This window comes from Melozone crissalis, unplaced genomic scaffold (genome assembly GCF_028551555.1).
Source record: "Melozone crissalis strain CALT ecotype California unplaced genomic scaffold, PUWL_Pcris_2 ptg000027l_1, whole genome shotgun sequence".
Taxonomy (NCBI): Eukaryota; Metazoa; Chordata; class Aves; order Passeriformes; family Passerellidae; genus Melozone; species Melozone crissalis.
The window spans coordinates 50,725,637-50,750,113 of NW_026535805.1; the positions used below are offsets into that span (position 1 = coordinate 50,725,637).

At 38.2% G+C, this 24,477-nt stretch overlaps 1 protein-coding gene across 2 annotated transcripts in view; it reads left to right on the forward strand.

Annotated features, from left to right (window-relative positions):
- The window catches only part of CDK19 (cyclin dependent kinase 19), a 118,974-nt gene that overhangs the window by 15,081 nt on the left and 79,416 nt on the right, over positions 1-24,477 (forward strand). For both annotated transcript variants that reach the window (XM_054279991.1, XM_054279990.1), the window contains exon 2: positions 3,982-4,057. In XM_054279991.1, the coding sequence (XP_054135966.1) occupies positions 3,982-4,057 (76 nt within the window). The remainder of the gene's footprint in view (positions 1-3,981; positions 4,058-24,477) is intronic.

Below are 24,477 nucleotides of genomic sequence, written 5' to 3' on the forward strand. Positions count from 1 at the left end.
GTATTAACTGATGTGATCAAAGTTCTTGCTTCAGAGTGATTGCAGGCTTTCAAGCCAGTTCCTTGATGTGGATTATTAATTCTGAAGTTGGGATGTGTGTTAAATTATCTGTGAATTCAAGAGAGACTCTCATTGAAAGCCTTCAAATTTGAATAATTGGGATAAAACAATTGTTTGAACCATGCACTATTTTCAAATCCTCCTGGTTTTTTTATGGTCTTAGGCAAGTTGTTTCTAGTTTTCCATTCACTTGTTTGTAAAGTAGTTTCTCGTATGATGGGAGGTCTCTGAAGTTGCAATAGTTAAGAGAGCTTAGCTCCTTTGAAATCTTGTAATTATTCTAAATCTTCTGAGCTACATTTTTTAAAAAAAGTGAATTTGGTACTTTGTTCTTTCCAAAGCATTTGGAAAGTGGAAACTGAAAGTGTTACCCAGAAGAAGTAGTAGTCGTATTTTTGTTTTCTGTATTAAGTACTACAGCTGGACATCAACCACCAAGTACAATTTTTTGGGGCAAAAGGACAGAGTGTTCCTTTACATAGTGCCAATTAAAATGTTGACAGTAACCTCAAGGATTGCAGAATGGGATATTTAATGTGAGGGAGAAAAACTTGAAGACCAGGTTTTTATAGAGGAGGAATGTTCTCAATACATGCTGGCATGCAAGTACTGATAACATGGGGACCTTTGTGTTTGAGTGCTGCCTATGGCAGTCTGAAATACCTGTTGGAAAGTTTTCAGGAGGGCAGTATCTCATATTGGCAGTGTCATTTTGGTAAAAATTAATCCCTCTTAGAATAGCATGAGTTGTAATACTTCTGAAACTGGAAGCAATGCTGATTTTAATCTTTAACCCCTGGTTTTGGGTAAGGGAGCTTGAAGCATAGAGAAGCCTTGTAAGGTGTGTGATGTGGTGCTTATTTTATCAGGCAAATTCTTCTGCATCAATTTTGAAAAGCATTAATAGAAATGTTAACTCACACCTTCCTAAAGTATGATTTCCCTTTGAGTTCTGCTTTGCTCTGTTTTTTGCTCAGATTAGTGAACACATCACCACCATCAGCCTGGGGTGGCTTTTTGATACAACCTGCTTGATTAAACCTTGGTCTGTGCCACTTGCTTCCTGCCCTCAGACCAATTCCCTTACAGTTGCAGGTTAAGACCTTCAAGTTAGTTGACCTGTTCCTGGGACAGTGTTTCTGCAGACCAGATAAAAATGGTTGTGGGCAGAGACCCTGCTTTCTGCTTGGCTATCCCTGGCATGGGTGTCTTTTGCCTCATACCAGAGCTGTGTGGTTTGTGGTTGTTGTTTGGATTTGGTGTTAACCATGCTTGCTTCGCTCTAGTAAAAAATGTGCTGATGGAGGATCTGTCAGAAAAGGATTTATAAAAATTTTCCTGCTATGTAATTCCATACAATTTACTGAAATGTGTTTAGAGTTCAGCAGAGTTGTTCTGAAATGAAATATAAGTACTTCCTCCTGTCTCAAGTGTTTTGTGAGAGCATTGGTCTTTAGAGAGTTGAACAGTGTACTCACGTATCACACACACCATTTGATATTATTTATTGAATTCTTACAAGTGGGGAAATAGCTAATAAAGTACCTATGTGTTCTTTTCTTTGGACACTTCACTGAATAACCAGAATTGTTTGTTTCATCAGATTGCACTGGCTGACTTGCTTTTGAAGTTTTGAATATACTTCTTTCTCTTTCAAATTATTTTGAATGGAAAATATTATTAACTAAAATACCACTTGGTGGACATCTTTGAAAAGTGCTTTAATTAGCTATTATATTTCCATAATAAGGACAGCTAACTTTGGAAAAGTATTTGTATAGACTTGCATCTCTGCCAAAGCAAGTAAATAGTATCTAAAGGAGGCTGTGTTTATAATTCCAAAGCTGTTGGTAAAAAAAAAAAAAAAATCATAAAAAAAATCGTCAGGTCAAGAATACGATCTCTTTGGAGTTCTTTATCCTTGCCACCCATTTATTATAAATAAGCATTTCATTATTCCTATTTTTGCTCATTTTTTACAAAACCTAGTGTTTTAGAACTATCTGAGTTGCAGCTCAGTAAGACTGCCTCCTTTTCCCACATGCTGTAATACCTTAGGTTGTTGGATTGGTTAGTTTTTTCTTTTAAAGCACCTTTCATAATTTCTCATTTGTGTGCTGAAGTCCTGCATGCAGTGTCTGCTGAGTGCTGACAGCCTCGCTGTGGCAGTGGCGCTCAGCAGTGCTGCTGAAGGCAGCGGGTGCCAAGTGTCACGCCTGGTCTCTGCAGTGACCTTCACTCTGCGACCGTCTGAGTAACTACATGCAATGCTTTGCATGTAGAACTAGTTCAAGGACAGCCATATCGCTGTGGTCCTGTGCCTGGTTCAGTAGATGTGCCAAAAGAAGGATGTGATGCAGTGCTGTAGTGACTACATTGCTTTGGCATTCCAGCTGATAGTTGTGCACAGGATTGTTTGTGCTGCATAGTTTAAACATGATCATAGTTCGAATGCCATGATCAATTTTGTATGTCCAGAGTTGGTTTTGGTTCTGCAGGCAATATAATTTTGTCTTCACAGTCTCTGTAAACAACCTGAGTTGATGGAGTTGATACTTTGCAGTGTATGGAAATGCTCTGCATAGACAGCAGGACCATGTATAAGAGAGGATGGGCATTTATTATTTACTGTTTAAAATTTGGACTAATTAATGAAATCAGAAACAATTCCTGAGAGATAAGGTGTGATCTTATTACCTGTGTCATTACACGTTTTCATGTGTAGTTGGAAAGCATCTGGAATTTTTCTTGTTAAAATTTTATTTCAAAAAGTATAGCTCAGTGTTAATTATAGACATGCATTGAGGGTTTAGCCACTACTGAAAATTACTGAGAATAATGCTTGCCTGTGTTACTTACAATATGTGTAGACAGCTATTTTCAAGTTATCTTGTCTTGTCCCCACATTTTGCCACTCAGTCACTTCTTATCCCATGATTTTTGGAGGGAGAGGGTCTGGTGGAAGGTGGGAAACAGGCTGAAACTGGCAGGGCACAGGCTTGGAGTTCAAAGCCAGAGAGACTGAATCAAGTGCAAGTTCAGAATCTTTCTGTGTGGCAAAACAAAATGGTTTGGGACTGGAAGAAGGGCTAACTGAGGTCTACCAGAAATGCCACAGGGAATTTGGATAGGGGCTTGTGGGTTGTTGAATTGTGACTGGTGAGTCTGCAAAGGGGCATCAACACTGTGGGCATTGGTGCCTACCAACATCTGTCACTGACAGATGAATCCTGCAAAACCATATTGTAGGCTGCTTCTGTTATGTCATGAAAACTTCAAGATTCTACCTCTTCTTCTTTTGGTGGTCCCTCTAAATAATTTCAAGCTATGATTATTTAAAAGGATAGTACAGTGTTTGGGCTGAACTTTTTTTCATAATCTGGCTTTGTACATCAGAGCACAACATTTCACGTGTTTTTTAGGGATCTGTCAGTAGCCAGTGCTTATTATATAAATATTTTAAAATAGTAGTATTTCAGAAATAAAAGTGGATTGAGAGTAGCTCATAAAATCAAGAAAAAAGCTTGCCATTCCCAGATATTTCTAGGAGAATTTTCCAGGTATGGGATACGACTGTGGTGCTTTCACAGTAGTAGACAGTATCTTGGAGTTTCAGAGAAAGTGTCCTCTAAAATTCTGTGTTTGCACTTATCTACAGATATTATGTCTGTTTTCAGAGAGAAATGTATATTACCGAGTTTTTTTATAAAGAAGTTTTTGTTTGGGAACTGTAAGGTTTTTGTTAAAAGAAAACTTGCTTTCCATATCAAAATGTAATTTATGCATAAAAGCAGATTGGCTTTTCAGCTTCTTGATCCAGACCAAATTAGTGTTTCATCATTATACTGATATTGATTGGTGTAATGTAAGTCAGACCTAAATATATTTTTCTTTCTCCTTTTTTTTTTTTTGTGTGTACAGAAAAGATGAAAAGGAGTATGCACTGAAGCAAATTGAAGGTACAGGGATATCCATGTCGGCCTGTAGAGAGATTGCAGTAAGTGTACATAAATGAAAGTCATTTTACTGACATTATTACTCAACAGGTATTTTATTTTCCTAGAATTAAGTAATGTGGAGATTATCCAAATGTTTTCTTTAAAGTATGCAAGCATAGAAGTTTATTCAGATCTGAGCCTTTAAAAGAAGCTTTTAAAATAATAGTTTTCTTTTAGTTCTTTTCAGGTAATAGTAATGCCTCTTTCTGATATAATTTTGTTTCATCTTCTTTTATGTGTCGAGAGGGAAATAAATACCAACTTCTAAATGAAGACTTACTTTAAAAAGGAGTGTTTTTAAAATGACTTGAAAGAAAAAGGTTCTGAAGGATTACAACTACCATCTGAAGTCCACTTACTAATAATGTATTTTATTTTAGACTAATGGTGACTGGTGGTTCTTTGGTATCTGAGAACATTTTGTTCTCCTCATTTTTAATTTGTTTTGCCAAGTACAGGGAAATTTCATAACAAAATGAAAAGTAGCTCTAATTATATTTTTTTTTTACATGTGTCTTTTATTACATACCTATTATTCCTTCAAATTGGGTAAAAATTAAGTGTTTGTAAATAAAGGTAGAATTTGATCTTTAAATGTTTTTTATGTCTGAAAATGTGCATTACTGACAAAATGCTGGATACTGAGTAGAATTTTGTAATGCAAGTATTTCTTGCATTGCAAAAGGAGTCCACTTGCTTGATTCAATGTTTACCTTGACTTACTGCTGTCAGTATGCAGTCAGCTGTTGAATGTATCTTAGGATTGTGCCTAAAGCTTTTTATAATCTGGTAGTGTTGCAGTGAAATACAGCATTCAGATGTGCAATGCAATGTGAGGCATTAGAAACTCATGGTGTCCATGAACTGAACAAACCACTGGGTTGTGTTTAGTGTAGTGTCCATGGTGATTCTGTATGAAGAGACTTAACAGATGAAACTGCTGTCCTTTTAAAGTGCTTATCGCTATGAAGTCAAGGTCACTCCTGGATTTGAGAGGTAGTTGCATTGCTGTCAGTCACTTTACACAGGATTTACCCAGTGACCTTTTTTTGCTAATATTTCTGCCTTTGGAGGAAATAGGAAATCCTTTTAACATCAGTACTAGGTTATATTCTTGGTACTACAAAGTCATTTTGGACAATATTGAGGGGTTTTTGTTTCTTGGATTCTTGTTCTTTGTTTTAAATTCTACTTCTGTGGAGATGTGTGGATTAGTTTGAAGGAGACTTTCTTGTGGGCATGATAGCACTGTGATATGGAGCTGGTTCTGTCTACCTGGACAAAACAATGTAAGGAAGGAGAGAGTGTCAAATTATGTTTTAACTCCCATGATACATCACTTTAAAAAAAAATTAATAAAGCTTTATACAAAGGTCAGTACAGCTTATGAATTTTGGCATCTACTGTGTAAGTTACTTGGCTGCTTTCAGTGGTTCTTCTGGTAATTTTTCCATGAGTTAGATTTAATATTTCTTCTTCAAACCTTATTGTAAAACTCTGTAACCTGAGCTAATGCAGCACATCAGCATTTGCCTCAGTGAAATTTCAGGGCAAATATTAGAATTGTGAAATAGTTGAAAAAAAATTACTAAGTTTTTGTCATATGGCCAAAACCAAGTGCATTTTCCATAAAAAGAAACAGACTTTAAATAATGCATCAATAGCTTATCTTATATTTAAAGGCTTAGATAGGTGACAAGGAGGGTAATGTTTACTGATTAAATAAAGATGATCAGCCTGGACAGAGGCCATTTAAAAAATGTCATGAGTAGTTTTTTTGGCACTTAAGCCTTCCCCTTTGCTCCAGCAGCAAAACAAACCCAAATCATGCTTTGAAAGATGAGAGAATGACAGAGACACCAGTGTACCTGGTTCTGTGTGTGTATGTTCAGAATATTTTAATGGTTCTGTAAACTTTGGACACTTGACATTGCACTCAAGAAATATATTGCTGAACTGAAAGACATTCAGTTTTACAGTCCAAGACCATTTTGTGTGTCTTATTGCATAGATACCTATAATAGGATCTGCTGGCTGGCTTTCCCTAGAGGAAAAGGCAGATGACTTCTCTTCTGACATTACAAATCAAGTTGGTCTGTCTTTGCTTAGGACTTCAAAACCCATAAAGTTTCTCTTACTGGTATTCAATTGTAGGAGCTTTTTCTGGAAGAAAGTTTATATCAGTAGAAACATCATATAGTCAGTGGTTCCTGTGGCAAGTGATTGTTGCTTTATTTCAGCTGTAGGGTGATTCCTGCTTAAAGAATCCTTATTTCAGCCAGTTCTGCTGTATTGAGTACCAAAATATTAGAAAGGACTCTTTATACCTCAAAGAATTCTGTGAGTGTGTAAAAATTGAATTAGTTCCCTGTAACTCAAGTGTGGTCTGAAGACAACTGAAATGCTAACTATTTCTGTGTTCTTGTTATGAGGCAGATTATTGCTTGGCTTAAGCAACAGCATTTTCTGAAGAGCAGAGCTGTAAAATGTGAATGGGAGTAATGAAATAGACTGTTTCTATTTTTAGATGATTATTTAGTTAATGAATGTGACATTTCTTTCAGCTCCAGGCTTGCATTAGCTTATTTTGGAACCTGAGGTGGGTTGAAATGAAAACTTTAATTCTGTTGCTTTTGTGTTTTACATTTTTCCTTACCTTATCTAAGTAGGTTCTTTAAAACAAGAAGTGGAGACACAAGAAACAGACCAGAGGAGTATTATTTGTTAAGGCTGTGTTTTCCTGTTGAATGTCTTGGCTGTCATCTGTTAAGAACCACAAGCTAAGACTTTTAAAATCTGCAAACAGGTAGTGGTAATGGAATTTGATGTTTCTGTATCAAAAAGCAGGAGGGTAATACAGCTTTATCTCAGAGTTCTTGTCCCAAAGGCTGCACTTCCTGTGAGAATACATTCAAGTTAATTCAAGGACTTTGTTTTTCACAGTAAAGAGACTATAAACTTTTAACTGTGGATTTTGGGAAAACTTAATTCAGAAAAAAAGAATACTAATACGCCTTTCCTTAGTCACTCACCAATAATGTAAATTGTAAATATATGGATATGTATCCTGTCCCTGAGCATGGAAGAACTTCAGTGCAATTGTTATTGGCTTATTTAGCTGATATGATGGGGTTGAAGATGGATTCACTAAGTGAATGGAGCATGTCAAAAAGCAGGATCATGACCCTGGAATTTAGGACAGCAGACTTGAGCCTCTTCAGGTATCTGCTTGGAAGTATTCTGTGAGACACAGCCCTGGAGAGAAGAGGGGTTCAGAAAAACTTGTTGATGTTCAAGGATCAGCCCATCCAAACTTAACGAAGTTCCACCCCAGCAAGGGAGAAAGCAAATGAGGGCAACAGGAGGCCTGTGTGGATGAGAAAGGAGCTCCTTATTGAACCTGGACATGAAATGGAATTATATGTGAATTGGAAGCAAGGATAGGCAGAACAAGAGAAGTATAGAGTTGCTGTTTGATCTTGCAAGAACAGGGCTTAGAAAAGCCAAGGCTGACATGGAGTTGGATCTTGCAAGGGACCAGAAGGGCAACAAGAAAGGATTCTACAAGTACATGAATGTCAAAAAGAAGACTAAAGAAAATATGAGCCTGCAGCTGTATGGGAATAAATGGCATGAAAAAGGCCAAGGTACTCAATTTGTTCTTTGTCTTAGTGTTTAACAGTCAGTCCAGCCTTCAGGAGTCTCATGCTCTTGAGACCAGAGAGGAAGCTGAGGAAGGAAGCTTTACCTTGCTGGAGGAAGTCCAGGTTAGGGAAAACTTAAACTGGACATTCCCAAGTCTGTGGTACCTGGTGGGTTGCACCCACAAGTGCTGGGAGCTGCTTGGATTTTGTTATGAGACTACTCTCAGTTATCTTAGAATGATAATGGTGAATTATCTTTATCTCTTATTATGGAATAATTATTATGAATTATCTCTTCTTAGAACAAGTGTCACTCCTGTTTCCAAGGAGGATCAGGGGACCTTCAAGTTGGTCAGCTCCACTTTAGTCTCTGGGAGGATGATGAAGCACATCCTCATGGAAACCATTTCCAAACACATGCAGGACAAGATGGTGATTGGAAGTAGTCAGCATGGATTTTCAAAGGGAAAATAATCCTTAACCAAACTATTTGTCCTGTATAATAAGATGTCTGGCTTGGTAAATGGGGTGAATGCTGTAAATTCTGTTTATCTTGATTTTAGTAAGGTTTTTAATGGTATCTTCCATAATATTCTCACAGAACAGCTAACACAGTCTACAGACAAAAATGACTTTATGAAAGGTTTCACATGAACCAGAGACTTGAGTCAAGACTTAGATGTTCTTTGTTCAACTTCTGGTCCTTTCTAGCTTTTTTTGCATCCTCACCAGTAAGAATTTCCCTTCTTCTGAGGATAAATTATGAACTCTAGCCTTCTTCTCTGTAAATAGTGACCTTAATTCTGAACTTAATTCAATTTTTCTATATCAGGGTGGTTTTATAGCTCATTCTTTTTTTCCTGTAGGGGAAAAAGAGACCAGGCTGTTGCAGATGATTTAAATGGGAGAAGCAGAGCCGCAAACCAGCATTGCTAGCCTAGTGTTTTTTGAGTGCCCTAAATTGGTGCTGCTTTGCCCTGTGTGAATGTTGGGTCTGGGTCCTGTAACCATTTTAGTTGCCACATCCTGTGCCTGTGTGTGCTGGTTTTTAGGGGAGGCTACTCCTTCTGGGAGGCCTTGATATGGTGCCAGTATGCTGTGGCACACTAGTGGGAGCATCAGTTGGCCTTTGTTGTTCAAACTTGCATTTATGGGTTCAGGCTAAAATAAATTCAGACTGTAATGTTAAATGAATTACTGAAAGCTCAGTTGAACAATTTAGCATGCACAAATCGTTCTCAGTCCTTTTACCTACTTATGCAGTATATGTTCCAAAGTAGTACAGCATACAAATATTTTGGTTCCTGAGGGTGGGCAAAGTTTTAGAAGCCTTACATTTAATAATATATCTTTGTAACCTTTTTGTGTTTGTCAGCTCTCTTGAAGGTGACACTTTCTCACTATATTTACATTCTTTTCTGCCTCCCTGCTGTCCATAGCCTTCCTTTCTGTGTGGGCAGTTCTTCTGGGGTTGTGTCCTCCTCTTCTTGGGTTTGGCTATGCTGTGATGTTGTGCTGCTGAAGCTGAGCCAAGGAAATCAGCCAGACTTACCATCTCCATGTTGAAGAGACACGTTTCCTCTGCTGCCATTGGCAGCGTGGCACAGGACTCAAGGGGACATGTTGTGCTTTGCTGGTAGAGCTGGTAAAACTTACTTGCTTTTACCTCTGTCAGATGCTGCACATCATTTACAAGCTGCTCTCACCTCCCTGGTTGGAAACTGCTTAGTCAAATGAACTCAACATGAAGTTACTTAATTTGAGACTGTGGACCAGGCTGGCCTTAAACCTCTTTGACCTATCTCTGCATCTCTTAGTAACATGGAAAAAGTCAGCTGTACAGGAATAATGGTAACTTTTCAGCTTTTATAAAACACTTAGAAGATTTGTAATGCCATTGGCTCTCTTCAGGTGAAGTTGCATAAAATTTCATAATAGGTACAAATTCTGTGCTTCAGCTATGTCGACCCTTTCTTTGTCCATGACTATCACAGCAGCTTATAGTATTTGCTGCTGTGTAGACTTATGTAGACTTTGGTCCCTGGCTTTGTTGGAGGCAAGGTTGAGTAAAAAAAAGGCTTTTAAAAAGTCTGCGTACCTGAGTACATTTGCTGTAGGAGATTCCTTTTGAATGTCAGGATTTCTTTTCCCATGCCAAGACAGAATAAATGAGTAGAACATTTGGCAATGTAAAATCTCCCCATAAATTCTCTACTACCTAATTAGAAAAGATTGTTTATGGAAACTTTGAAACTCCACTCCCTCTTTCAATAGCTGGAGGTAGTGAAATAACTGAAAAAACTTTTTTTTTTAAGGGATTTTTATTAGAGAGCTAAGGCATGTGTTGGCTAGAAGTTTCTATGCATTGTGAATCAGCTGGAAAAAGTTTTTTTGGTTCAGCTACGTGACAACTCGTGTTTTGCATGCCATAGGAAGAATAAGAGCTCTCTGTATTAAATGATCTAATCTTGTATAATCTGTGTAATTTAAATGCTTTTTGTGTAAGGGAGTACTTAAATTGCTGCTTCAGTTATTCTTCAAAAGGTTTCTGTGGATATTTTTTGTCTTCTTTATTGCTTCTGAAAGAACAATTAACTTCATTAAATAAAAAAGTGCACAAGTAGTAAATATGTGGAATAAAGCTATTTTTGTTTAATCAATTAAGTTGATGTTTCTATCAGACCATAAATACACTGTAGTGTTTATGAAAATAAAGTTTCACAGCTTGTAGTACAATTTTATATCAAGAAATTGGACAAAAGTAGAGCATCATCTGAAGCTAGTCGGCTCCATTGTCTTGACTATAGCTATGTCCTTCAGCAATTTAATAACAAAGAGTATGCAGAGGAGAGAGGAAAAGGAAGATGCTGCTTTTTGATTTCTAAATGCAAAATTTGCAACTTATTTTCATGCATAAGTTCCTTTTCTTTTCTTGAAGTTGTGTTTCTGCTCAAACAGGTGAGCAATATCAGTACATCTATGGAAAGTACATTAAAAAGAAGAAAAAGAAAGCTTTTACCCCATTCTAACATGGTATGAGCCAAGGAAACATCTTTGAGTTTGAAACTTGCCATTAGTTAGGATATAATCCACATTCCCAGTGCAGCTGACTAGGGTGAATGACTTCAGTGCTATTTAGGCTCAGTTATTTTCACTTTGTATTTGCTGTTTTGTTCAGATTCTGAATATTCTCAGAACACAAAAATGGTGCCTTCAGCGTAAATGAACAAAAACCCAAAACCAAATTGCTTCAGATTAAGCTTTAGGCAGCAATGCACTGAAAGCAAATAGCTGCTTTATCACTCAGATAAAGAAAACCAGAGTTGCCAATAATGCAAAGAAGAGATTTTTAAATACTTACTTGCCAAACTTGGATGCGCCCTGCAAGACTGTGTATGTGTTCGCAAGTGAACGTATATATTTACACAACATATATACTTACACATTTTAAAGCTTCAGCTGGAATGTTTTGTAAATCATGTTCTTTTCTGAATTTGCCATAAACTTTCAGTTTCCTGTTTCTCATTCTTTCTTTCACATTGCATTCCTTATGCTCCTCCATTTGTGCTTTCCCAGTAAAGTAAAATTAGTTTGTACCTGTTTTCAGTTTATTCTGCGTGGAGTTGTAAAATTGTTTGAATTAATATATTGACTTTGCATAACTAGAATGTCTCTAATTTAACATTACATGTAGCTACTTTTATGCCTCAGGCTGAGAGGTGATGGCATGGGTTATCAGATGATGGATTACATTTAACTTGGAACTCCTATTATTGAATCGTCCACTTCATTTAGAAACAAGCTCACATTTTCCTATTCAGCCTTTCATAATCAGTGTAGTAGCAGAAGCTCTTGTTGCACTTGATGTCCCTTGTAAGTGTCAAATCAAGGTGAGCTTCAGCTCTCCTGACACCATTCCTACATGCCTGGGCAAGGTCTGTAAACTCCTCCCATGTAGCCTGTCCCTGTTTGCACCTCTCTGTACACTGGCATTTGAGCTCTGACAGTCTGCTAGGCCAGACAGGTCTACTTGTATTTCTTAACAGACCTGCCAGTTTGCCTGAGCAATTTTGCTCTTCAGAACTGCTTCCTGTGGCTACCTACCAGTTTCTTCCGTAAGCTGTAGTCTGCTGTTCTGAAGCTGCAGGTCTGTGCTCTGCCTTCTTCACTCAGGGTCTTAGAATCATAAGATAGTGGAATGGTTTGGGTTGGAGGGGGTCTTAAAGATCATCTAGTTCCATCCTTCCTGCCTTGGGCCAGAGATCAGCCACCACTAGATCAGTTTGTTCATGGCTCCATCCAACCTGACCATGAACACTGGGAGAGATGGGGCATCCACAGCTTCTCTGGGCATCCTGTTCTAGTTCCTCACTACACTCTTAGTAAAGAATTTCTTCCTAACTTCTAAAAAAATCTTTCCTCTCTTTTTAAATTTAAAATTCTTCTCCCTTGTCCTATCACTGTCTGCCCATGTAAACAGTCCCTCTCCTTTTTATAAGCCCCCTTGTAAAAAGTACTAGAAAGATGCAGATGATCTCCCTGCAGCCTTCTCTTCTCTGTGCTGAATAACCTCAGGTGTAGTTGATGCTTGCAACAGCCAAAGCTACCTTGTCAAATCTCCAACCAGTTCTTCCTTGTTGGAGAACAGCTGTGTGCTACCTTTATTGGCCCTTCCAAAATGTATATCAAGAAGCTGTTCCTGATAGCTTGCCAAAATTAACTGAGTTAATTCCAGTGGATGTCAAGGAGGTAGATGTCTTCTCATAAGAATGATGGCTTGTGGATCAGAGACTTCACTCTTTCCCCCATCTTATCAGATGGTTCTGTAATGTACTCCCAACACAATGTCCTCCTTGCTGGTCTCTCTAGTGTCCCAGATCCATAAACTGCCTGAGACTTGATGCTTCCCATGAAGTCTGTGAGGCAGAAATGAAATACCATTGGTAGTGCTTAAACTGGATAAATTTAATACAGAACAGAGATGGCTAGATTGCAAATGGATCATCACTAGAAGAAAAAAATTCTAGGAATTTAATCAAATGTTGCTTCTTTTCCCCAATAAATTACCTGGTATTGTCTTCAGCCCTGTGTGTGCCTAAGTGAATAGTGTTTTTAGTCTGCAGTCATATTTTACTCTGCAAGTTTTTGTGTGCAAATTGTAGTCAGCTTTATTATTGAAGGCAAAATGTCACCTTCTACTAAAACTTTATTGACTTAATTGAATTCCATTATGTGAACAGTTTCAGTGTGGTGTTTGTTTTCTTGTGAACCTCTATGTCTTATTTCTGTGGCAAACTGAACAGTAGGTCTTCTTAAATACAGCTTCTACTGTATCCTACTGAGATTTTTCTTGTCTTTATGATGACTTGAGATGTAAATGTTGGGGGGTTTTAAGATACAGGAAGCCTTTCGTGTCTTGACACTATAGTTAAGAGTAGAGCACAAAGTGGATAGCCTGGTGTCTTTAGTTCTGTGATGCATCTTACAGTATTTGCATTTTGATACATGCAATTTGATAAAGACTATATGAGCATCATAGTCTTGTTCTCTGCTCCATTTGGCCATCAAATTGGCAAAATGCTTCTGGCTTGTAGAAAGAGCATCACACTCATGCTTCCTCTGTCACTGCAGTGTCAGGATGCTTCCTGGAGCCTGCCTGTTGCCTGCACATTGTGGATGTACCAAGCTGTGGGTATGTGACTATACCACAAGTGTACTTGGTCTTGAGCTTTTTCATGTGCCACCACTTGAGCATACTGAAGTTAATGTAGTCCAGGCAGGCTATACTTCTGGAAAAAATTATTAGTTTTTGAATATGTGGAATATTGAAAAAAGCTATCAGTAGAATGATTTTGATTGGTGGCAGTTATGAAATGGGAGATCTACTGCCAGTTCTTGAAGACATTGAGTCCCTGCCTTTTCTTTCTGTGCTATTGAACTTAGTCCATCCCATGGCCCCTGCAAAGTTTATTTCCCAACTGTCATTGTCTTTCCATATTTTCACTTGCTTATTAGATTACTTCAGTTTCATTTTTACCTCAGTTGCCTTTTGTACTATTTCCCTTGCTTTCCTTTATTTCCAGATGTCTTTAATATTTACAGGCAATATAGTGGTTTTGTGTCTGCTAGTTCTATCTTGGATTCATTTGGGTTTGGTTTCTCTAAGCTCCTACCCTAAAAAAGCTTCTTATTACTGTGATTAATGATCTCTCTTTCTGACCAAACTCCAAGGTTTGTTCAGTATCCTCATTTGCCTTCATATCTTTGCACTTCAGACTTATAATTGTTTCTTCTTTTTTGACATGTTGTATTTGTTGCATATTAGTGATTTTCTGCTTGCCTAGGTTTTACCTAGTCTGTTTAATTTTTCTCAGCATGGGTGATCCTTGCTGCTTTACATTCTGTCTCTAAATATTATACTTGTGGCCTAAAAAATACTTTGCTGTTGCGAAATTGTCTTTTGTACTGTTTCACATTTTAAATTCTCTGAACTTTGCTCAAAGCCGTGCAGTCAAAATAAGGAATTCTACTGTGATTTTATGTTTAATAATTTTCAGCTATCTCCATTGTTCAGATTTTCAGTCTAAGGCCAGATGGATGATTTAATTTTTGCTTTTTCTGGGCATCTCAAATCCAGACCATTTTCAAGCTTTTCTTTTTTATCCTCAGTACTTTTGGAGCTCATGCATTTTTGGGGTTTTTTTTTCCCCAACGGAGATGAGCCTGCAAAACAGATCTATGGTGCTTTCTCACTGGGATAATTTTTATAAAATTATAGAATGGTTTGGGTTGGGAGGGATCATCCAGTTCCAATCCCCCTGCCATGGGTGGGGACGCCTTCCACTATATCGGGTTGCTTCAAGCCCCATCCAGCCTGGCCTTGAACACTGCCAGGGTTGGGGCATCCACAGATTCTCTGGGCAACTTGTGCCAGTGTCTCACTCCTCGCACAATGGAGATTATCTTCCTAATATCTAATCTAACCTCACCCTTTTTCAGTATAAAGCCATTGACCCTTGTCCTGTCACTACATGCTCTTGTGAAAAGCCCCTCTCCAACCTTAATGATCCTGCAATTTAAGTTTCTGTGTTTGTTGGTCTTCCATCACGTGCAGATGGGAAAAAAAGAAATCCATCCATCTTGCTAAAGCAAAGGAATTTGGTCATCCAGTGCACTTCATTGTTGTTGTTAAAATTTTTTCAATATTTGTAGAATTGTGGTGAGTTTAAGGCAACAAAAGGCGTCTTCAAAGTTTAGTCTGCTGCTTCTCTCCTGAATTTGGCTAGAGGACACTAGTGAGTGTCTGTAAGGGATGAGTCCCTTTAGTGCTAGAGTAGCTCCAGTAACCCAGAGGGGTAGCAGTGAAAGTGACTGTTTCTGCACCACATTCAGGGGGACTGAGCTGACAATTCTAGATTTGATAAGACCTGCTCTCAGACTACTCATAAGCTGCAGCATTTTCAGCTTGACAGCTTGGCAGTCACGGTGGTGGAAACTGGCTGAATACAGAGCCTCAAAGTGACTGTTGCTTGGCCAAAGGACAGTGACACAGCTGTTGCTTTTAGTGCATGTGAAAGTGGGCTTGAGTGTATGCAGTCTAATAAATATGGGCTTAATGTTAAAAAGTCACAGCATTTGGCTGCATTAGTGGCGATGAGGGAGCAGTGGGGAGAGCGAGTGTGCAGAGTGACTTAGGCTGATATTGCCCTTTTACAGTGCATGATGCTCAGAAGGATTCTGTTGTCTAGGTAACAGGGTCTGTACTTCATTTCTTAAGAAAGATGGAACAGATGTTCCTACAAGAAGCAACCAATTATCACTAGTGAGAGCACTGGCAGTATTTAAACTAATTGCTTTGTTGTTACATACAGTTCAATTCATAGGCTGTGAATAGTGAAGAAAATGTAAAGGAAGGACTCTTCCTTGCATGGATTTTCCTGAATGAGGGTTTTAAAAATTTTTGCGGTTTATAAAATTGCACTCATCCATGTGCCTTTTGAGACTTCCGTTTATCATTCCTTTTTTCTCTATATCATCCAGTCTCTTCTATTTGATATTTGTAGTGTCTCTTTCATGATCCACTGAATCCCATTGCTCCATCACATTTGTGTCAGATCACATTAATTTATTTTGTTTATTTAAAATACCTAAAAATCTGAAGGCAGTGGGGTAGCAGGATGCTTGCAGTGGAGTTAGAGATGGAAGGACTTTTCTAAGAGATGTGTTTTCTTAGATTTAATTTTTTTTTCTTTTTGGTGGCAAAATCCAAGCACAGCAAGTCAGCTAGGGACTGCGCTATTAAAAGCTGGGGCAAAAGGAAGCCATATAGAATGATGTATACATGAAACCCCACCATGGGCTCCTTAAATGGGGACACAGATTGTGTGTGCTGAGATAAGCAGGTGGTGACAGTGGCAAGAAAGAGAAGAGCTAAAGGTGACAGTGAGGAGCAAGGAGTGCCCAAGCTCTTTCACTACAGCATTTCCCAGCAGTGTGCCTTGTTTGTGTGAAAAGTTGTGCTAAAGAAACTTCTTGTATGGATTCAAGTGTTTGTTTTCTTTATGGATCTGGCTTTGTTAATCTGGGATGTTATTGTAGTCCTCACAGCATAAGATATGCTCCTGTCTTTTATAAGAGATTTAGGGGGAGGTTTGTGTGTAAATCTTTTATACCTTTGGGATAAAAATCTGATGTTGGGTATTAAAAAAGGAGAGAGGGCATTGGGACCAGATTCTCAGGGCACTGTTTGTGAGTCCTTAGCAAAGCTAAGCTATAATGTTATGCATTTTAGACAAAAGATCTGGCCCATTGCCTGAATTTTCCATGCTTCTTGCCAAATAAAAGGGCAAATATTCTATTTTTTAGGTAGGACATTGCAAAAACATGTTTTTTGTCTTGGCAGTAATAGGATAAGGGAAGAATCCTTGTCTTGCTCTCGCTTTTGTTTTTCCTCTGATAAAGGACTTGCTGTTTTGATTTTTATCTAATGGTGGAAAATGTCATAATGGGTGGAAACAAAGTGCATGTTGCTCTTCTTAGATTATTTGGCTGAGTTATCCTATTTTATAGTAGTGACATGTTGATTGGGACAAAACGTCTTACAACATTCAGTTATTTCAATAACCATTGTAAAATATTTGCAGTCTTGAATAGGAAAAAAATATTAATTCTAGGGTTTTTTAATCTTTTTTACCAGACTCCTTGCATGTAACTTGTAATCTTTTACTTGTCCTTCCTCCAGCTCTGGCTCTTGGCTTTTCAAATGTTATCTCTAATTTTTATTCCAAACCTTTTCTTTATTGTGCAGTTTATTCTTTCAATAGTATCCTTCACAGTCTGTTGCTTAGACCTCTTTATGATATCTGGTGTGTAAGTATTCACAACTTCTCATTTGTGACTTCATTCCTGCTTGCTTTTCTTCTGTTGATACAGTTTTTGATTCTCCTTGCATTTCCTTATTTTCTCACAGGCTCTGTCAGCAGCAATATTTACTACTTTTGCTGCTTCTTTTGTATTCTAGACTACTTATAATAAATCTTAATCACCTTCTCCAGATTTTTCACCTGCTTTTATGACAATTTCCTCCATTTTTGCAGCTTAATTATATCACATATTGCCAGTGCCAGGTTCTTCTCATCACCCTTGACATAAACTTTGAGCCCTTCTCTTCTTCTGCCACCCCTTTCTGTACAAATTATTTCAACTGGTTTTATTCCTGAAGGTTGTGCTCAAAGAATAAAAGAATTTGACGAGGAATATTTATTTTTCCATTTTCTGTCATTGGAAATAGAAGTTTCTTCCTTATGCTCCTTCTTTTCCCAGCACTGGTTCATTTCCCTTATGCCTCGTTTTTTCTTTTTTCTGACCTTCCGCTCACAGCACAGCCTGCCATCATAAGTAACCTCACTGTCATGGGAGCTAATGCTTAAAAGAGGAGAGCAAGAGGACAGTTTTGCCAGAGGGTTGGTGTGCCTCTGGACTTTGTGCCCAGGTTAGGAGGAGCATTTGTTATGTTGGGCACATTTCTGTGCATCTCTCCTTCCTTGACATTTTTATATTTGCCCTTTGCTTTCCCCTCCACTACTCTTTCTCTATGTTCCTCCCACACAGTTCATTCCTTTTTACACTTCCATATCCCACTCCTCACCTCACTAACATATTTTTTTCTGTCTTCAGCTTTGCTAGTGTCCCCTGCTTTTTTTCTCTCCTCCCCTCCTTCCCTTCTGTTTCCGCAGCCAGTTGAATTCCTCGCCACTGATATACCACTGTAGTCCATGAATCCTTTTCACATGGTCTAGCATCTTTCTCCAAGGTCTTGCAGTGAGGATAACTCACTGAGGATAACTCACTCTCGTTCCAGCTCTGCCATTTCTCCTGCTCAGTGTTGCTGAGCAGAGCAGCTGGTAACATGCACCTGTGTTCCTCTCCTCCTGTGGCTGCCATGCTGATTTCCTTCTCCCTGGAATGGGTCTCCTGACAAGCTTTTCCTTCACCTTCTTCCTGCCTCTCTTTCTGGAGTGAGTTTCATGTCCACTGCCCCATAAGAAGTCAGCCTTCTTCTCAGGGACTGAATTAAGCAGGGAAAAAATGAGGGATGCTTTCTCCTTTGCTTTAGTGCCAGAGCTGTCTCTGACCTGCATCATTTAATAGCTCTAGAGGTTTTTCTACAGAGTGTGCTCAAATAGCTTTTTTTTTTTTCCCAAGGGAAAAAGAAGCACCAGGTGGCAGTTTGATGGTCAAAATTTGCTTAGCCTGATTTTATTTCTTTGCTAACCTGTGCAGAAGTGCAAAAGATCTCATAATACTGTGCAGCTTGTGAAATAAAATTACATTTATGTCTGTCATCTTTGAATTTTAATGTAGTGGAAATGGGAGAGAAACTATCCTACCTATTTACAGACAGCAGTGGCTTCTTGAATGACCATTATTTCAGTGCAAGTTGAGGGTAGGGGGAGAATCTTTGTCACTCATCTTCTGTAAAGAGCTCCAAGATTACGAGCAGTCAAAAAAGCAAATTCAAAGTCACTAAAATGATTTTCCAGTGAGTTTCTTAAGTCAAGACCTGAGAGCAAATCACACTTGGTCAGCTCCATAAATCCCTATGTTCAGATGATGAGTGTCTTTGTGCTATCTCAGTCTCTTTCCACTTTAGAAAGGATTCAATAGCACTAGTAAAGGTAGAGGGAAGGGGGGGAGAGAATGTGAGAAAATAAGCCTAGCAGGTAATCTCGCCTCTGAGGAGTTGCAGCTGTGCTAATTACCAGAGATTAGGAGAAGGCCTGCCCTTAACTGGCCACAGCTGTGTCCAGTGAGAATGAGTGCTATAAAGAAGAGGGTCAGCTGGGTGAGGAGGGGTTGGAGTTTTTTGGTTGTGATGTGAAGAAGAAGGAGGAGTCAGTGCCTATGAGAAATCACCAAGAAGGTATGGAACTTTTGCAATAAGGTAACAACAGAAAATTATTTCTGTATGAGCAGAAGCAAAGTAGACTGGGAGGCTGTGGGGTGGAAGGGAGGGAAGCTGAAGGAAGATGTGGGAAGTCTAAATTCACAGACTTAGATAGGAAAGTTAATTATGGGATTGTTATTCAGTGTTTATCAGAACAGAAGAATTAAGGCAACTGAAGGAAGATAGCAGTCTCTGGTTCTTAAATCCCTGATCTGGTGGGTTGCTGGAAGCTGACTGCTCATATCATAAGAGGCTTGTACTGTCTGTGTACTGCTCAACCTGTTCTTTTCCTTGGTGTTTGCCTCAGCTATGTTGGGATAGGATAATAAGCAGACTTTAAATGAGTCTTGAGTCTGAATCACATACAGCAGCTCTTACTTCTTTGACTAGGGACACACATGTATTTTGTGGTTTTATTGCAGTGGTGTTCTTATAAAATGGCTAAATGGTTTATGTGAATAATCAGGTGTCCACTAGTGCCCAGACCAGAAAATTAGAAGCAGTAAACATGCAGGAGGCTTGCTGTGTTCTTAGTGGGTCATGGCATCATTGTGTAAGAAATTTACTTCTAAAAGATGAAGTTCTTTTTCTTCAGGCAGTCCGAAGTTGTTGTTTCAGAAGGAGGATGCATGTAAACGAGTGCTGTAGTTTTTGCTGGGATTAGGAAAATGTTATTTGCTGCTGCTAATTGCATGCTTAATGAGATACTGGAAGAGTTCTGTTGGAGGTCTTAAGAGACTTCCAATTAGTCCTTTCTTCATAACATCTGGGGCAGTGTCAGCAGTCAGTTCTCAGGAAGAAAGTCTAATGTGAGTGTTTGTAGAAGGTTGTTTTCAGGGCCACATGGCTTTTGCTGCTTTGGGCAAAAAGTCAGCTCACTATGCATTTGCTTGGAGTCAAAGTCTGTTTAGAGAAGGATTATATTCATTGGAGGATAAATGCATAGTGCCACATGCTTAACTTCCTATGTTGGTAAATATTAACCAGTTACTAATTTCTTCATCTGATAACAACCTAATGTTGTTTCCAAAGTTTTCTTACAAAATTGATCTGGTCTCTTAGGGGTTGCTGTAAGAGCATATTTACCATACCTTGTTTATATTTCTGTCCCTCTTACCAAATTCTGTAACTTGCTTTAAGTCACCCTTTTGAGCCTTTCTGACCTGTATTGGTACTTACTGAGGAAAATGTGATTTTGCTGCATTCGTTGTCTCATTAAAGGATTTCTTTATATTTAATAGAAGAATGAGGAAATAGCAGGCTATAGATTACAGACTGAATTTTTTATCCAGTTGCAGTCTGATCCTGAGAGTATGAGAAGAATCTTGTGGTAGGCGTTTAATGACTTGGGAGACTGCCAGTGAACATCTTGTTTTAGCTTGCTTCACACATTAGATTTGTCTAATGTGTGGCTGAAGATTGCAGAAGATTTGGGTAAAAAAGTAGAAACCTGTGAGCAAAAGCAGAACAAATTTAACGGGTGATTGTGTTAATGAACTCTAAGAACGTTCTAGTGTTGTGCTTCCAGAGTGAAATGCTGAATTTATTGTAAATAACTGTCAACAGAGTAATTATAGAAAGAATTTTTGAGTAAAAACTCTGAAAGAGTAATATTTCTAAATTAATCTTATTTGGAAACAATATATAAGAAACCTGATCTATGTGCACAACTTTTACTATTTTAAACAAACCCAAGTTAATAAAAGGAAGTTAAAACCCCTAAATAATACATTATCTCCTGCTGTCTGCAGGCACGTTTCTTGTTTGGAGTGTACTATTAGACTCAATTTACACTTGCAACTGCAGGCTTGTGTATTAGCTTGTTTAAGTAGAGGTAAGACATCTAAGACATTAAAGCACATCAGTTGAAGTACATCAAAGTTTAATGGATGCTGTCATTCAGAACTAAAGCAGTTTTAACTTGATTCCCGTAAGGAGCAGAGATTTAATATGCTTAATATGTTTTGAATTCATACCTCTGATTTGATTTAATTTTCTATTTAAAGAAGAGCATAAGTATAAATCATGTATCTAAAAGCCTGTATCCCAGTCTTGAGTGAGTAGAATGAAGCATATGAAGGATATGAGCATAACCATTAGGGTTGTGTTTAGTTGGTTACTTAGCTGGGTTTTCCCCCCTTTTTTTTTTTTTCTTTTCCCACATTAATTATAAAAAAGTACTATTTTCTTTTAAACCCTAAATGCTAAAGTACATATGAGTTGTCACATAACAGTGTCATGGGGAACTTAATGGGATTTACAAGGCTGTGTTATTCCTCCATGAAAAATCTGCTTTCTGTGATTCAGCATCATGGAAATGGTATATAACAGAATTGTATCCCAGCTGGAGGTTGCTGTTTGTTGGTGGATCAACCTTCTTCTTTGGTCCAGATTGGGGCATAGGCACTTAATTGAGTTTCTTCTGAGTATCTCAGAGCACAGACTTTATGCTGGCTATAGGCAGACAGGTGTCCTCATTCTGGCCATGATGGGGTTAATTTTTGCACAAGGACCACCTCATGCCATTTTCCAGGAATGGAGGAAGGGCTCCCTTTTGGGTCTGTCTTATCAGATCCCCTGTGATGTGGTGGTGAGCATTTGCATATGAATAATTCACCTCTCTTGTATGCACTTTTGTTATTAATATTGTTGCTATTTCCAGTAAATTGTTCTTGTCTCAAGCCTGAACTTTGCCTTTTGTGCCATCAGTTCTCTCCAGCCTTCCAGATGGGTTGGGGAAGAGCGAGGAATGAGCAACTGACATGGTTTGAAGTGGTTTTGGTGGGAACACTACATTGGAGAATACCATTCCTTAACCATGACACAAGATACCTGATCTGGCATACAGCCCCTGGATACAAAATTAAGCTAAGCTAGTTATTTTTTCCCCAACAGTTTTTGAATTCCAAAAGTGTGTTTTGTTAGTGCTTTGTCTTATCAGAAGAGTGCCTTATTAAAATGCTATTGGACATGATAAATTATTGTTAGACTGTTGTGTCATTATAACTGTTGATTTATATTCCTGTATACTTCTGTATTGGAGAAATAATTGTCTGCAAGTTGAGAACGTGGATGTGAGAGTACTGAGTAGCAGCACACCTGACCTTGAATAATACACCAAGTCCTTTTACAAAGCAGGGGTAGATTTAAATTGTAAAGTTGGATTTGTAACTTGCAGCTTGCATACTTGAGAAGCTGCATTTTTTGGCCCTTTCCTTCCTTCCTTTAGGCTGCAGAGAGTCACCTCTCTGGAACATTTTTTACCTGGAATATTGTCCTGAGGTGTCTCTCCAGGCACTGAACCCCTTGTGTTCAGCAGGTCAGGGCAGTGGAGAGGACTGAAGCCATGTTTGCCACTTGGTGGTTGTTGAAAGAGGAGATGCTGGCAGTCTCACAACCAATTTATTATGGAGCCAAATCTGTTAAGCATCATCTGAGAAAGCCCCTCACACACTGAATTTTACAGGTGGTTTTGGCAGAAACTTTGGGTCTTGGATATAGATGCTGGATCAGCTCAGCATTGTCACACTTGATGCACACTGGTTCTAGCAAATGTGGGCAATTTTCATGCCATAGGATAGAGAACTTCAGGATAAGAAGTAGAGGCTCAGAATTGCACTTTTCTCTGAGCCCAACAAACACATTCGCTAAGTTGAGAGGCTGGTTATTATCACTGTTCAGATGCAAGAAGTTGTTAGGTGGAAGTGCAGATATGATATTTTCTGAAAAATCCCTTTGCTAGGATTTTTCTCCTGAGAAGCCTCAGAGGAAAAGAAAAACAATAATCATCTGTTGCTGTGGAATGCAACAGGTGCATCTTTGGTTGGTCCATGTTGGTTGTTTCTAATTAATGGCCAATCACAGTCAGCTGGCTTGGACTCTCTGACAGTCACGAGCTTATGTTATCATTCCACTTCTTTCCTTTCAAGCCTTCTGATGAAATCCTTTTTAAAATTATTTTAGTGTATTTTTATATATATATATATATATATCTCATAAAAAAATAAATCAGCCTTCTGAAACATAAGAGTCAAGATTCTTGTCTCTTCCCTCATCCTAGCATCCCTGTGAACACCACCATGTGGATGTTTTTTCAAGATCTGTGGTTTTTGGGTTTTTTTTAGTGGTAATTTCAAATAACTTGTTTCACAATTTGTGTTTATATTGTATAAAATGTGGAAAATGGCAAATAATCACAAAAATGAAAAAATTGCTTTAATAATGGAAGTAGTCAATCAAGTCAATTAATCAAGTCAATTAATCAAAGAATCAGTTAAGTAGAGGAGATAAGTAAACTTTAGGGGGGAAATGGACTGTAAAAATATTATCTTTGCAGGATAGTATTGCAATCCCTGCCCAATATTTTGTATAGATTAGAAATTTATTACCTTTTGAGAGATGCATCAATATGGTGCCATAGTTAATTGAGGTTGGAAAAACATGCTTTTTGGCTGTTCTTTGCTATAGAATTGTTTGTCTTGCTCTGCTTCGTATACCATTTAACTTTCTGAAATCTTCTTGAGTGGAAAACCTTTGAGAAATGGATTATCAGCATTGATGTCTCCTCATCCTATTTGCCCTTCTGCAAGAGTTTTAGAGCACCTCAGTTGCCATCACTGTTTATTCACTATGAGATACAGTGCTAGAGCAAGGTGATAACTAGTTGTCAGGAATTCAGAAGTGTGGAAATGTTAGAATAAAACCTGTAAGAGAAAACTAGTTGCAGTTTAAAACTCCAGAGTGAATGTGTGGGTTTAGGAATTATGTGATGCTACTTGTAATGTGTTGTATTCCCTCTCTCCAATTTTCACATTTTAATATAGCTTTAGGTTTAAGAGTCTTTGTTAGTTTGATGGGAAATTCCTTTATCCTTTCAGTAACAGAAAAAATTTCTGTTCAGCCTAAAAGCAAATTCAGGGTGTCTTAAAACCTTCAGAAAGGACCAAAATTCACTATTACTTTTTCAGCAAGTTACTTTCAGTTTAGTTGTTGGTGTTATCTGAGTGGTTGGATGTTCTTTTATTGTAGGCCAAATAAGGAGAAAAATCTCTGTAGAGAGAGACAGAGCTTTAACTTATCTATGCCTTTCAGTTGGGAGGAAAATGGTTATTGCTAAATCTGAGCCAGACTGACCAAAATTAAATACACAGCTTCCTAAGTTTCCTTTAGGGAGATGTGCAAGTTCAATTTTAATTCAGATTTATTTTGTTGAAAAATATGAAAATAAATTAGATATATAATATATGCACTGGAGCAAATTGTGTGTTTTTAATGTCAGCATTTCCTTATATAGGTGTATTAAAAATTGAGACATTTCTTGCACTGGAAG